The sequence below is a fragment of the Hylaeus volcanicus genome, chromosome 4 (genome assembly GCF_026283585.1).
Source record: "Hylaeus volcanicus isolate JK05 chromosome 4, UHH_iyHylVolc1.0_haploid, whole genome shotgun sequence".
In the NCBI taxonomy this organism is placed as follows: Eukaryota; Metazoa; Arthropoda; class Insecta; order Hymenoptera; family Colletidae; genus Hylaeus; species Hylaeus volcanicus.
This window is the reverse complement of record NC_071979.1, coordinates 11,796,005-11,812,666: the sequence shown is the minus strand read 5'-3', so window position 1 is coordinate 11,812,666 and position 16,662 is coordinate 11,796,005. Positions and strand designations below refer to the sequence as shown.

The 16,662-nt window shown below is 35.5% G+C and overlaps 1 protein-coding gene across 1 annotated transcript; it reads right to left on the bottom strand.

Annotated features, from left to right (window-relative positions):
• Positions 1–5,725: 5,725 nt before the first annotated feature.
• Positions 5,726–15,396, bottom strand: LOC128874605 (uncharacterized). The gene is made up of 3 exons (XM_054119485.1): positions 15,087–15,396; positions 10,210–10,854; positions 5,726–6,457 (listed from the first exon to the last, which is right to left on the bottom strand). Exons 1-3 carry the CDS (start codon positions 15,099–15,101, stop codon positions 6,233–6,235), a joined length of 885 nt encoding a protein of 294 aa, XP_053975460.1. The 5' UTR covers positions 15,102–15,396; the 3' UTR covers positions 5,726–6,232.
• Between the last annotated feature and the right edge of the window lie 1,266 nt (positions 15,397–16,662).

Here is a 16,662-nt window from a genome sequence, read left to right as displayed (position 1 = left end):
ACTTATTAATAAAACGAAAGAAACTTTTGGGACAACCTAATATATTCATTTTTTCACAGAGATCACATTAACTGCGATAATTAAACTGAAGTATTCGAATTCGAAATACAAACTGTCACACCTAACGGTCGATTAGCAACGCAAAGTTACAGAAATATGATTTCATATGTCCTGTATTTGTGTAAATATTACACAATTATGATACGAATGTGATAGACGAAACTAATTTGTCGAGATGGATATTTCACATAAGCACGATAAATAACATATGCAATATATTATTGCATATCTTTTTAAACATAAATATGCAAAATAAAAAATGTATTTTTATAGTACTCTAATTTCAAAACAAATTTCTGTCTAGGTCTCATTCTTTTAACTATTTCCTATAAAAATATGCATTTGCATAAACTTCCGCAGTCTAGTAATGATAAAGATTATAGAGATAACTAGATAACGTTAAAATTTCTTTTACCGAGCTTGGATACTATTAATTTCTTCATTGTATCCGAAGTGATATTATCTCATTTATTTTGTAATATTTCGCCATAAATGTGTTTCATATATTGAACATTCTATCTAAACTTTTCTATCTATCTAAATCCATAGTTCCACTATAAAATTGAATATGGCACTCAAAACATTTGATATTATTAAATGTTGTTAAATACACATCCAATATAGAATTTAGCAACAAAAGTTGTACAGTAATAATTTACGGTTTATATTAACCCTGTGCACTCGAGAGGCGACTCTCGGTCACCACTAGAGTTAACTTCTTTTGTCTTGACTTCTAATGTTTGTTCAGGTTTAATTTATTTGGAACTCGATGTGTCAATAAAATGATTCTCAGTGAGGCAAATCTGACCTGATTCTCAAATCTCAAATTAGAGAAAGATTGACATCTTCGAAGTCAATCTAAGCTCAACATTCGTGGCAATAGAATGCTAAGAAAGCATCTCGAGTAGCTGGTAGATATCAGAAAAAAATACCTCGAGTGCAAAGTGTTAATTATTCATTGAAAGTAGTAAATATCCACATATTTATGAGCGAGCATGTAGGTGTCCTAAACTAAATATTCAAATAAGAAGGAGCATCAGTGATAGTACCTCTATCTTTACCGCGGAATCCATCGCATTAAATGATGCGTTAGACATTGCTATACAAAATGAAAGTCACGACATCTATATATTTTCTGACTCCTCGAGCGCTCTACAAAGTCTTCAAAATACAAAAATTAACGTTTAAACAAACTCCCATATTCTTGAAATTAAGAAAAAATATAATATATTTGTACAGACGAACCCGAACAATACAATTAAGTTTTTTTGTATTCCATCGCACATTGGCATCGAAGGCAACGAGGAAGTCAATTTTTTACCTAAAACAGCTACAGAAACTAGTGTCACAAGTTCCATATACAGATCTATTTGCAGATCTTCGAAAAATATCAATGTCAGAAACCAAAAGAATAATAAAACAGCGGGGTCTTACAAAAGGACAAATTTATTTTCAGTATTATTACAGCAGAATTATTACAGTATTATTAGGATAAATCATTGCCATGGTACACCAATAGAGGTCTTTCGCGAGAACTTATCGTGACTATTAATCGTTGCAGAGCTGATCATTACAATCTAGCGGGATCACTCTCACGTCTAGGAATTATTACAAACTCAAAATGCGAATGCCATAATACATTCCAAGATGTAAATCATATTACTTGGCAGTGTTGTCAATACAACATGCAGAGAACGAAGCTAGTTAGAGCACTTTAGAAAGTCAAATTGCATTTATCTTTGACAATGAAAATGATACTTGCTGAACCAAGTATTCTCGCTTGTATATTCGTTCATAACTTTCTAAAAAAGTGTAATTTGAAAATATATAAAAAAAAGAAAAGAAAATAAAACTACTGATACTTGTGTTATGTCATAACTAATTGCTAGTATGTATGTATGGATGATTGTTTGTACGTATATACAAGTGTTACTATTGTACGGTATTAATATGAAGTTACAGTTAAGTTATGAGTTATATTACGAGTGTATAAAACAATGATATCATATAGCTGATATAAACTTTGTAAAAAGTTTCAAAGGCTAAATAAATAAAACAAATAAAAAAAAATATTTATGAGCGAGAGTGTACATATGAATTTAATTTGATGACAAATAACATAATAGTAATAATCATGGACGTATTCAAGAAGCTCGCTTGCAAAGTGGACAAAATTTAAAATAAATCAGAAAAAATATAAACAATAAATTTCTTTGAAAATTAACCTTTTTTTTTAAGTAAATGGTGCTGTTCCTTTTGTTATTGTGTATTATTGCATGCACTCCCCATCTCTCTCATGGATCTTCTTCTACTATGAAAGAAGTTGAGTTCACAAAACTGCATCTCCATCAGTTTCGAGTTGGATAAGCCTATGGTAATAATTAGAATTTTAATAAATTGTCGCACACGATATAAATCAAACATTACTCACGAAGTGATGCAAAAAAACAAACGAGGGTATTCCCAGGTATTCCATAGATATTACCAAATCACGTAGGATTAAGGACACTAGGTTGGTGCTGGCTCTATTTTCAATTTCCAAAAAAAGTAATGTTTTCTTTTCCGTTTAGACTCATGAATTTTCTTTTATCCAAAGAAAACATTTAGAACCGAAGGGCATACTACTTACTATAGGCTTACTAAAGACTGCAAGTACTTACTATAGAAGCGTGTGTCACACGAGGAACTACTGACAGTAAGTGGTATCTCTGTAAATAAATGACGAAGATTTCTCGACGAGATACGACCTCGGGGACGTTTTTGGAGAGAGGTTTCCCATTGGCAACGAAAGGAGAAGAGAGAAATATCTGGCGGTCTTCTCCATCTTGATTAACGGCTGCTTAAGAATAGTGAAAGTTTCTTTAACTTGCGTCACGACGCCTTTCCCGAAGAAGACGCGGAAATCGACGCCTTCCTCTTACACGGACAATCGATCTTTCCGCAGGTGTCGTTCGCGTTTATCCGCTGTATAATTTCCCATATTCGATCGTATCGTAAAGCAATCTTTCCCAAACCGTGTTTCGCATGACATCCAGTGAGCCTGGGAAAACTATTAAGTGTAAAAATTAATTCTTTTATTAATTAGTTCTAATTCCTTTGTATTCAATCATTTCTAATTCTAGAAATTCAAGTGAAAATACTCACATGCCATTTTGTTACATTAAAATGACAATCTTCCAACACCCTCAGGGGCTGTAGTTATGTTTATAGGGTTATAGTCTATAAGGGTAGCCAGAAGGTCGTTTTATTCTTTGCGTACTTAAATAACATCAATAACGTACACTATGTATGTTTTAACTAATATATACAGGGTGTTCAGGCTATTAGTAGCCAGCGTTTTTCTCGTAAATGGTACATGAAATGAAAGAGGAAAAATGTATACTGTTTTTTGTGTGCAATGTAACGTATGTTTCGTATTTGTACTATTTTCTGAGAAATGAAGGTGACCTTCGTTTTTTTTTTTAATGGAATGGTATATTTTTTGTAACAAAAATATGGTAGAGTACATATCGCTGTACTGCGAAAATCTGTGACAAGGTTGGATCTCCATCTTGATATTACGTTATGAAAATTTTCAAGTAATAAAGTGAAATTACTCGTTACCTATGAATTTTAGGGCTAATAAAGGTCAATACTTTTTTTATTTAGAACTCGATACTCTACCATATTTTTGTATAAAAAATATACCATTCCATTTAAAAAACCGAAGGTCACCTTCATTTCTCAGAAAAGAGTATAAATACGAAAGATTTATCTATCTGGTTACATTGCACATAAAAACAGTAACACTTTTTCCTCTTTCAGTTTTCTGTCATATGTACCATTTACGAGAAAAACGCTGGCTAGCAATAGCTTGAACACCCTGTATATGCATGTATAAACTGAAATTCTTCGACTTCCATACATCTGCATGTATAAAAAACATACATATGCATATACATTATTTTATACACATATGTATGTATTTAATATTGTTAAAAATCTCAAGTCAGTTTTATCAATGTTATACATTGAAGTTTTGAATGGGGTTTTCTCGAAACATGACAAGTACATAAAAGGAAAACTTGCACAGGCATGTAATTGCAATTAGTTTAAATGTTAGCCCATAGCAACGATTACTACTGTCGTCGCAAGATAATTACAGGTCGCTATTGTGAGCAAACTGTCACCGCCATTGATTGGTATCTCAATTGTTACTGCAAACATTGTGTCATCGTAATTATAGATATTATTGTTTTCATCATGAGATAATGTTCTTTGTTGTATTCTAACCAATTGCTATTACAGAAGTGGAAGTTAACTATCGGTTAAGAGATATGTAAGGTATCAATTTGTACTGTTGTTCAATATTTATAAATACATTTATCTAATCCTTTAATTTTCTGTAAATAATGAAGCATAAACAGTAAAATAGATAAAGACTTATATATTATTTTATCCCTTAATTTTATAAATTATCACTTTTTAGGTTTTCTTTTATTTATTCCCGGCCTTTAAACTCTAATATTATCGAACGTTTCGTATTATTTTTATTTTAGCGTAAAAGTTCATAATAAGCTTATCAATGACAAGTTAACGATCATTTTTATATATTAAAAAAAAAAATGTATGCTCGCTTCGACTACACTTCTAAATATCCATATCGTTTTAACAAATAACATGTATACCTTCCATTCTTTCGTATTATTTTGTTCGAACTGAGATATGCTACCATTTATGTAAAAAGAAAAAAAAGTAAATATACATGTCGAATCGAGTAAACTCCTTCTTTTCGAAGTCGGTTAAAAATTGAAGAGTTTGCTACTACTTTCAAAATTATTAAAAGAATAAAGAGTTTTGACACTGCCAGTTTTCATCGACTTTTACAAAACAACTCACTTGTTTTTTTTAAATAGAGGCACCAGAGGATCATTCGAAAGGTTCGCCGAGATTCTTCTAAAGAACTTTGGAACCGCATGATCTGGCTATGATTGAAGCACAGTACCAAACAGATAGGACACAAAATGAGGTCATGATAAGCTGTTTTATCAAAAATGTTCCAATTAAACCCATTCTTCTCTATTGGTTTGTAGCGTAGAGTCACATTAACACTTTATTTACCGGGAGCCTATTTATAGGCTTTTTAATTGCAGTATTTAGTTATTCGAATTTATTTACTGTGTCGATGGTTGTCTACGAACAATGTACCTAGTACCAGTATGAAGAAATTATTGTCAACCTAGATTGGCATGTGCTAATGTAGAAAATTCTTTTTTGAATTAAAGTCTGCTTCTAAATAGCCCGGTAGATAAAGTGTTAAGATGTGTAATAGATTCTTTGACAAGTATCCAAGTAAGACTGCGCTTTGCCTAGTAGCTTTGACTATTAAAACCGAGAAACTTTGATACATTGCACGGTAATACCGTGAAAGTTCTACAAAAAAAAAACGATGCTACTTTTCTTCCAATAAGTTTTGTTATCGCAGTATCGATGAACATCTAATGCGATATTTTATACGATATATAGTAATCAAAGCAAATAAGGAATTCCTCAGATTATTACAACCATTCAAATGAATTTTATAATAAATGTTGTTATCACGAAACATTGAAAAATTAATGAACCGAGGAATAGTAAGAGAGAGGAGCAGGGGTATCAGGTGAGACAGAATAACACGCCATTGTTTTATGTAAAAATACATAAAAAAAGCTTTATTTCGCCACCGTTTTCTTGCAAAAAATAACGTATAAAAAAACTTTTAATCCTAGTCGTCGTCGTCGTCGTCTTATTTCTAACCAACGTTAGAATAATCATCATCATCAGCATCATCATCATCATGATCGTGGTCATCGTCTTGGTAATCATCACGGTCATCCATATGATCGCGGTCGTTCTCACGTAAGTCGTAATTATCGCGCAACTCCAAATCGCGAGCAGGACCGACGTAAGCGTCGTCGTCGTGAGGACAGCGATCGACCGGATCGCAGCCTCCATTTCTTGCTCGAACGTGATCCTGCTCGTCACCACGGTCGTCCACGTGGGATCACAGAGAATAGCGTCCAAAAGGATCGCCGTTGAGCCATGGCCGAAGCCGTGCCCGAAGTCGTGAATGCGTGCGTGTCGCGGAGCGTGGGTATTGGGCCGATTGCGAGTAGAGGAGGATCTGTGGAGCTTCAACGGGCAATTTGTGTGACTAGTAAGGCCCTGATCCGCCGGGGGGCCCGTAGTTCGAGCTGGGTCCGCTCGGCCCGCTACCACCGATGCCAGTGGAACCACTGCCGTGTCCATCCAGACCACCGCCGAGTCCACCTCCAAGACCACCGCCGAGTCCACCTCCGAGACCACCGCCGAGTCCTCCGCCGAGTCCTCCGCCGAGTCCTCCGCCGATTCCACCACCACCTCCGGACGTGACTTCTTTCTGTAATTCATACAAAGTGATTTATTCAGTAAATAATTAAGTAAACCATTCGAAACGTGTAAATGGCCGTTCATTAATTACGTGAGGATATTAGGTTGTCCGAAAAGTTTCTTCCATTTCATTAATAAGTAATGCATTCACAATATTTTATGTCTAATGTTACCTTATTGAATTGCTTACGATTCATTTGGCTCTACTGCTGTTACAATATTAACATCTAAGAAATCAGGTTGTCCATTTATGTAAACATTAGCACACAAAATAACTGAGTGCAAGTCACGGAAGAAACTTTTGGGACAACCTAATAATTTTAACTATTTTTAACCCTCCTCCGTCTCCATATAACGACACATAACATTTCTTGGACCGTTCTTTCTCGTTTTTACTTAGTATTTTACCTAGAGTTTCTCTGAAAAGAGTTAAATAGTTGAATGTCATTAAAAAGGGTTCGGTTACAATGATATCTGTTTGTTGCGTTTATTAGTGCTAGCTTGGGGAGCTCCCCAAGGTCTTTATTTGCTATTGCACTGTCTAATTCTTATTTTTTTGCCTTTAGGCTCTTTCTATTCCTTATGTTTTTTAGTCAGCCCTAATCCAACCATGAAAAACCGGGGCGAACCCCGCTCGGGATTCAAAAACCCAGGCTCTCAGCGTGGTAGTCGGTTACGCTACGCACTGCTCTACTGAAGATGACGTGAATTGCTACTTTTGAATCACTCGTGATTCATGCATATTATTGTTAGTAATTCAACCTCATACTCATGTAAGCATATGTAAATATATACATGTCATATATGTAAACATGTATATATCCATAAAATGACAAATCACAAAACGTTTCTTTTTCGCGACCAACTAGAAGAAATATTCGACAAGATGCAAGAGGTTTCACTTCGATTCATCGAGCCATCTCGACGTAATCGGCAAGCATACCTAAAAATCACGGTTTTTTGGTAAAAAAAAAAACGGATAAAAAATGACAAATCGCAAAAAGTCTTGATGAAAGGATCACCGGAGGAACATGCTCTACAAAATGCAACAGGATTCATTCCGATTGGTCAAGCCATCTCGGCGTAATCGGTGAACAGACATTAAAAAAAAAAAAAAAAATAATAATATACATGTCGAATTGAGTAACCTCCTCCTTTTCGAAGTCGGTTAAAAATGTACTCGTTTTCTGGGTTCGACTTAGAGCCTATGACCTTTTAAATAAATTCAATTCACTCGTGATTCAATCAAGTTCATTCTCAATCACGATGATCCTTCACAGTGATTCGTGATTCTTTGTGGTTGCTTCTGATTGGTAGAGAACATTCTTTTCACTTTTCACGAATCATGTTGTTCTTTGATTATATATGTATTATAATATCGTCTAAAAACAATGTTAATGTTATTTTAATACAATTTAAATTTGACTCATTTGTAGTTTCTTGAATTTCCGCTAAGGGGAGTCAGCGAGACACTAACGATAACATTATCATGAACAGCTTCTGAAACGCCATCGTCCGGATCACGTTCGTGATCGAAGTTTAATCACGACTGCGATCGTGATTGTGTGATCACTAGACTGCGGATTTTTATGGATTTATAGGAAATTTGAATATGCACGAAACTACAAAATGCACACTGTATGCAATAATATAAAACATATTAAAAGTAAAGTTTGCATTATAATCTTTGCAGGGTAAAATGAATTCTTATGTAAGTTCAATTTTTGTACGTACGTTTGCAAACATTTTATTTTGCATAAAGATCCGCAGTATAGCAATCACTGTGAAAAATCACTGTTAGTGATTTTTCACGGCATCCCTATGCTCTACTGTGCGCCCTTCGAAACATAGTAGTAACGGATTATGTCAGAATGACTTTTACACCGCTTCTCCCCCAAAGTAAGCTCATGTATAGATTTCTTAACATTCTTCCATCCTCTTTGACACCTTCGCATAATTAATGAACGACCTCTAACCGAAACCCGAGCCGTCGTATGTATTTAGAGAGGCACGCGTTATTCACCATTTTTTATAACCGAAAGGACAAATTTCAATTCGTTTCATTGTAGATAAGAAACTATCCGGCAACGTGTCGTTGCAAATATACTTACAGGACCAATGTGATATTTTTAAAAAATCGATTGTTCCTGGCATTTGTAACGAATGACGAATACGTCACGATTACATGTTTCAAGAATGTCGTCTTAAAAGTTGGAAAACTAATCTCTAAAATTGCCAGAGCTATGAAACTTTGAACGAGTTTTTCTCTAAACGACACTTTTCAAGCTGGGTGACAGGTTTCTGAGAAAACTATGAGAGTGATTGAAACAATAAGCCATATGGAAAATTTGAAAAGAATTCATGATATAGTTTTCTCTGTAAACGTTTTCTGAATACACCTCTAGTAAGTGTCCTTTTACAATGGTCTGCTCAATTAACGTTGGGGAAAAAGGTACAGTGGGTGTAGAATGTATTCGTTCACCGATCAATTTCCCAAAAACCTTTGTGTGAAATTGTAGTTTCCTAACTTCTTTTTTTATAATCAATGATATTTTACATATTCTCGGAAGTCTCTAAGATAGACATAGTCCAAACAACATTTACTAGTTAATATTATTTGTGAAATTAACAAAAACTAACTCTTCTTAACTTCCTTTTTTCATAATCAATGATATTTTACATATTCTCCGAAGTCTCTAAGATAGATCTAGTCCAAACAACATGTACTAGTTAATATAATTTGTGAATTTAACCAAAAAATGCGAAAAGTGGGTAAGATTATAAAAGCCATAGTATTTGTACGATTCTTACGACGAACCATTTACAGTAGAGTTTGTAACGTAAACATGTTAGTTTATTGCTCCGTAGGAATTAGAAAACATCAAATTTCCAGTAAAGTACTTTTAAACAGCTGTGCGAATACTTATTGCTCCAACAATTCTATCGATTAATTCTTTTTTTCTTGTTAATTTCGCAACTTGCATAAATAGCTATTTTTTTTTGTAATCTATCTATTCTAGAGATTTCCGAGAATATGTAGAATGTCATTGCTTATAAAAAATAAGTCAATAAATTACAATTTTACACAGTTTTTTTGGAAATTGATCGGCGTATGAATACTTTCTACATCCACTGTAGATGGTAGAACGAGGAAATAACCAAACGATTGAGAAGTGTCAGGATTATGACAAAGGAATGGCAATGATAAATAGAAAATTAAACAGAAAATTAAACAGAGAATGCAGTTCCGACAGGAAGTTTGATAATAGTAAGAAAGTAGGTTATAGCCATGAGAATAAGTTAAACGCAATCTCCAAATGCGTTGTAAAAAAAAAAGAAGAAACCTCTACCATTCCTATCCTTATATTTAACCCTTTGCACTCGGGGCCTTTTTTTGGTATCTACTAGCAACTCGAAATGCATTCTTAACATTCTATAGCCACGAATTCTAAGCTTAATGAGGTTGCCTTTACCTCGCCGACAATCATTTTATCGACACTTCGAGTTCCAAAGAAACGAAATCGAAATAAACATTATTGTTAGTCGATTTACTGCGTCAAACCTAATGCTGACCGAGAGTCACGTCTCGAGTGCAAAGGGTTAAGGAAAACTGCTCTAGTCACTGCGTAAATATAGAACAATATGCATGTATGCATCGTGTATAAACGTGTAAAAGTGACTAACAAATCAACTATTAACCTGAGCTGTTAGGTAAAGGAACAATGGAAAGAGCAAAAATCTGAGAAATGAAGAATCACGCACCTGCGTCTTGTATTTGATGAAGTAAACTTCCGGTTTGCTGGGTTGCGTCGGCGCGATTGTAGGTAGGTTGATTTCTGGCGCTTCTTCGGGCTTCTTAACCAACACGTAGATCAACGTCTTCTGTTCGTCTTGCTGAGGAAGAGCAGGAATGACAGGTGCGGTTGGAGTCGGGGGAGTAGGCGCCTTGATGAAGATGATCTTGTAGTGTTTCTGAGCTGGCGCTGGTGGCGCGATGGGTCTCAGCGGCCTTTCTTCCGGTGCTTCTGGTGGTGGTACGTGGACGTAGATGTGCTTCTGGATGAGGGATCCACCGCCGAAGCCGCCGCCGCCACCGCCGCCACCGCCACCACCGCCAGCACCGCCACCGAAGCCTCCTCCGAAGCCACCTCCGAATCCGCCGCCGAATCCACCACCGAGTCCGCCACCGAGTCCACCCCCGAGTCCACCTCCGAGGCCTCCGCCCAGTCCTCCGCCTAATCCTCCGCCATGTCCACCGCCGAGGCCACCTCCGAGGCCACCTCCGAGGCCACCTCCGAGGCCACCTCCTCCTCCGGTTCCACCTGGTGCTCCATAGCTAGAGCTCGGTTGGGAGTAAGAGTAGCCAGCTTCCGGTCGCGCCATCGCCGTTGCGGCGAGCACCACGATCTGCGAACACAATAAGAGCTTTGATTAGTAGTTTAATAGCACGACGAGATGTGTTGTATGTTGTATACAGGGTGTCCCAAAAATGTTGGAACTCCTTGAAAGGGGTATACACCATAAAGGAAACGTCTGTGCAAAACTTCAGCTTTTTAGGTTCAAGGGTTCAGCCTGGACGTTGATTGTAATCAGTTAGGGCTTCATTCTTATATACAGGGTGTCCCAAAAATGTTGTAACACCTTGAAAAGGGTGGTTCGGGGGGGGGGGGGGGGGGATTTGAAACAACTTTTTCCAACAATAAGCAAAATTTGTGGACTACTGAATTTCGCATACACAAATAAGTTGTAGTGTTCTTCAGGTTGAGACTTATACTGGGTGTCCCAAAAATGTTGTAACACCTTGAGAAGGGTAGTTCGGTGGTTGATTTGAAACAACTTTTTCCTTAGCGAAAATGTTGTACGAAGCTTCGTTAAGGAGATATTAACAGAAAACCTCGACCAATCAGAGCGCGAGGTTTTCTGTTAATATCTCCTTAACGAAGCTTCGTACAACATTTTCGCTACGGAAAAAGTTGTTTCAAATCACCTCCCAAACCACCCTTTTCAAGCTGTTACAACATTTTTGGGACACCCTGTATAAGTCTCAACCTGATGGACGCTACAACTTATCAGTATATGCGAAGTTCAGTAGTCAACAAATTTTGCTTATTGTTGGTCTACTAACAGAATTTCGTTTTACAAATATATGTGCTCTCTTAGAATGTATAACAGTTTTATAATACAAAACGTAGTATTGTAATGTTGTGAAGTAAATTTTGAAAATATTCTGTACGCTCGTTTGTGTGTATGTATTAATCCCTGTTTCAGTTTGTATCTCGCGAATGGTTTACCAGGAAATGCAGAGAGAAAATACAGATGATTTTAAAAAAAATTGTGTATGTATCAAGATATGTATTGCCGTTTACGTGTACTGGAGAGAGAATGGAATGCATACATCTTTCGCGTAATTAAAGTTAAAGTCATCTAAATGATTAAGAAATTGTGACACTTTTTGTATAATGTATAAAGGAGACGGATTTTCCTCTGTTTTGAGATAATGTTTAACGACAGGAGACTATGATAATTGCGAGTCTAGTGAAATTTATATTAAACAAGAACATAATAGTAACGATAGATTGAAAGTCGAAGACAATTGTTAATTGGAATAAATGAAATACCAAAAAAAGACCGAGGTCTAAGATAATTGCTATTGAACGAAATGAAGTAATAATAGAATCAAAATACAAGGAAATTGATATCGAATTCATATTTCTTGAAAATTAAGTATTGATAAAACCGAATTCTAGGAAAATCGATGTTATAAAATACTTGAAATATCAATGGTGTCGAAGACCAGGAAAATTGTTATTAAAGTAAAATTAAGTAAAAATGGCATCAAAGTTTAAGAGAATTGTTATTAGAAGTAATGAAAGAACAAGAAAACTGTAGTCCAGTACAGTAACAAACTGTAGTTTGTTATTAAACCAAAGTGAAAGAGTAATAAAATGGAGGAAGGGTATCGAAAGACAGAAACAACGAAAGAGAAAAAAAAGTCTCGGAAGATCTCATGCAACAAGCCTATTGTTAGATGGACGAAACAGAGACGGGAGATCGTGTGGAAGTTGAAAGTTTCCGCGTTTTCGGTTAGTCTTTCATAATAATCGTTGATACGGAATCGAGTGCATTGACACCGTGTAGAATTGCATCTGTATCGTCTTCTAGGTCGTCATCGGTCCCACTCTCTCTCTACTTTCTCCCATACCATCTCCCTTTCTATTCTCTCCAGAAATTCTCATTTTTATTTTCTCCCTCTCGTTCCTTGGTGTCTCGCGTAGTCACGTCGCACACTTTCACGCCGGAGACAATTATCGCGCAATTTCATCATCGTCCTTTTTGCTCTCAACGATTACAGCCCATTATAATTTTCGTGGAACTTCCAGCAGTTTCCTTCAAACCGCGATTAAATTTCCAACGTTCTCAGTTTCTTGTGGTTTTGGCATCTTGCAAATAAATTCGCAATTTTTAAATTTGCAAATCTTTGATATCGACAACATTATTTACTTATACTTACAAGAATATTGATCGGGAAAATAAGTTATTCGAAACATCTATTCATTTGAAACTAAAATTTTTCCATCGTACCAATTTAAAGTTAAATTGTTGTAGGATCTTTAATGACTCCTTTAGAATAGAATATCTCACAACAATTTATTGCTAAAGCAAGGTAGTTCTAAAGTCTCCGTTTGAAATTTATAAAACACGAGTTTCTTTCAAATTGAAGAAAAACATCGGTTGTAAAGGATCGTTACATCGTACCCTTAGTTACGCATAGTATTTCATGTAACTATGTATATTAATTTCATGGAGAGGGAGAAATTAAATAATTAATATCACTGCTAACAAAGTTGGATGTAATTATCTCTCGTTAAAAAACATCACCCACGGTGAAGAATTCCTAATGCAAAGAATTGTACCATGGACTTTTACATAGTAATTTATACAAATTAGTTCAACTCGAAGCTCATCGATCGCTGTACTGATCCAATGAAATCTTGAGTACACCGATGAACCAGAAAAAAAGATAGAAAGTCCTCGAGTAGAAAAACCGAACGTCACTGTGCAACTGTCGACGAATATTTACACTGAATTTAACATAGTAATATTCACATAAAATATATTTATATATAAACACTTTCGAGCGATGAACGCCTATGGACGTACGAAGAACGCGCTTGTTTATTGGTATTACAGGATTTCCGCACATGTAATAAGCATTTAAATATTAGCAAAAGGAAGTGTCGATCTCTGTCTTGACATAGTGAAAGCGTCGATACAGTAGAAATATACACGTATGCTGAGAAATGAGAAAAACCAGGAGACCAAATTATGGCCTGTACTTCCTCTATACTTAAAATCAGCCAAAACAGTAACTTGATCGATTTAATTACTAAAAAGAGAGTATTTAACCAGAAGAATTCTTCAATAAATCAGTTTTCCATTCGTATAATTTCGTTTCGAATGAAAACTTTGGAATGAAATTTTGTAAAATCCACTCTGAATTGTGAGAAATGCGAGAAATAAATGTACAAACAATTGAAATATTTTTGTACTTTTATATAAACAAGGTAGCAAATAAATTTGAGTAAATTACCTTCATTATTTTTTAAATTGAAAGTGTCATCTAGGGTAACAAGTCGTCGAGATACTGTTTGATGGCAAATGTGCAATATTAGTCCATTGAAGAAGTATTATAATTAAGATTAAGATTCACAGAATTTATTTTTTAAGTTTGAGTACACATAGAAATATGTGAATTGAAAAACCTGATTTTCCATCTTTATACGTAGACTTGAAGTCAATCAAATTTTGTTATAGCAACTAAGAATAGGAGTCACGTTAATTTGTTCATTTGACCTAATCTGAACCAAAGTTCTTATATCGAGGGCGGAGTTGAGTTTTTTTTTTGGTAGCTATTACTTCAACAGAATCAATTATTTGTACTTGAATCACTGTACTTGGCCACTGGCCACCGAGACATAAATAAATTTGTAAAATTTGAAATTGGTATATCCAATAGTTTCGAAAGAAAAAGATTCGAAGCGTTCAGTTTTTTGGTCTGCAAACTAGACAGGCCCGATCCAGATTTGGAGATAGAGCCTAAGACCGACGCGACTTAATTGCGCGAAAGGAAATAGAAACCAGTGATGAAACCTGCTGAAGTACGAGATCCAAACGTTCCCAGGTCTAACAATAAGTGCTGAGTCTACATATAGAGTTTGAAATCGCTACGAACAATCATTTTATAAAAAGAGCTTTCCAAATATTCAAGAATCCTCGAGATAGACAGAGACGTTCAAATGTGACTTTAACGCGTGTAGAGATAAAAATAGGAAAGAGTAAGGATACCAGTAGTGTACGTAAACGAAATTACGACGTCTAAGTGACAATTGAAGAGATCGAGAAGGAAAGGATATAGAGTTTGAAATCGCTACGAGCAATCATTTTATAAAAAGAGCTTTCCAAATATTCAAGAATCCTCGAGATAGACAGAGACGTTCAAATGTGACTTTAATGCGTGTAGAGATAAAAATAGGAAAGAGTAACGATATCACTAGTGTACGTAAACGAAAGTACGACGCTAAGTGAGAATTGAAGAGAAGGAAAGGGAAGAGTGAGAAGACGAAAGATGTTCGACTCACCATGAATGCCCTCATGGTTGCTGCTGTTCCTGGATTTGAGGACTGATGCTCTGTGGATGCCACGGTGCCCCTTTTATACCTGCCCTGGCCCCACTCGCATCTCGACCCATCACCTATGGTGATGAGACCGTGTTGCGAATCTCTTTCTCTCGCTCCCTCTTTCTCCTCCTACGGTCGGATTTCGTTGCAACTGATTTTTCTTCCGTTTGTTTAACCGTTAGCCGAACTTGACTCACCACCGAACCCTTTCGATACCAGGAAGTGACGTCCCTGAACTTTAACTGTCGCCCTTCCTGGGGACGAATACGTGACACGACCATGATCGAACACCATTTTGGCAGGTGAACGAGCACGAACTTTCTAAAGCTGTCTAATGCTCCCTTGTACCGACTAGTACTTGCCACTTGGCGAACTGTAGACACGAATTTACGTATTTGCGCAATGCCCGACTACGCAATTGCGATTTTGGTTGGCAACGTAATTCTAAAGACACCGTTTGAAATTTAGGAAATCCAAGTTCTTTTCAAATCTCGTGCCAGTAGAAACTGAAGGAAAATATTGATTCGCCAATGTTTAGTAGGGCTACCGTGCTGTATCTTTAGCCAGTGTCTCTCAAACTTTTAATAATCCATGTCACTCGATGGCTCTAGTTACTCTCAAAAGTTTCTGTCTCGACTTGCACTTGGTTATTTTATGTGACGGTGTTTATATGAATTGGCAACCTTATCGCTTACAAGTAGTTGATGTTATAACAGTAATAGAGTAAGATAGATCGTTCGTAACACACTAATGTAACATAGAACATAAAATATTGTGCTTATTATTAAAATAAAAAAATTTTTTAACCTAATACATAGAGTTACATACATACAGACAGTGAAATAAGTATTCGTACAGGAACCAATTCAAAATAAAACTTCATACAGTGGGTATAGAATGTATTCGTAAATCGATCAATTTCCCAAAAAACTTTTCTGTGAAATTGTAGTTTATTAACTCCATTTTTTATAATCAATGATATTCTACATATTCTCGGAAATCTCTAGAATCTAGTTCAAACAACAATTACTAGTTTATATAATTTGCGAAATTAACAAGAAAATACGAAAAATTGGTAGAAATATAGAAGCAATAAGTATTCGCACGGTTCTTATGACGAACAATTTACAGTAGAATTTGTAACATAAGCACATTAGTTTATTGCTTCGTGGGAATTCGAAAACATTAAATTTCCAATAAAAATGACTTAAAAAATGCTCTAATGAAGGATTGAAATAAGATCCTATCCCGAATAACATCGACATTTATGATAGTTAATTTAATGCCTAGAAGAGGTGCAGTAATTATTTATAAATTAATGTAAATTTCGTTTTTCTTTTTTAAATGAAATTTTTAAAATTTAACACTTGTACGAATACTTATTGCTTCTGTATTTCTATCGATTTATTATTGTTTCTTGTTGATTTCTCACTTGTACAAAATACCTAATCTTTTCGTACTCTATCTATTTTAGAGATTTCCAAGAATATATAGAATATCATTGTTTATAAAAAAAAAGTTAATAAATTACAATTTC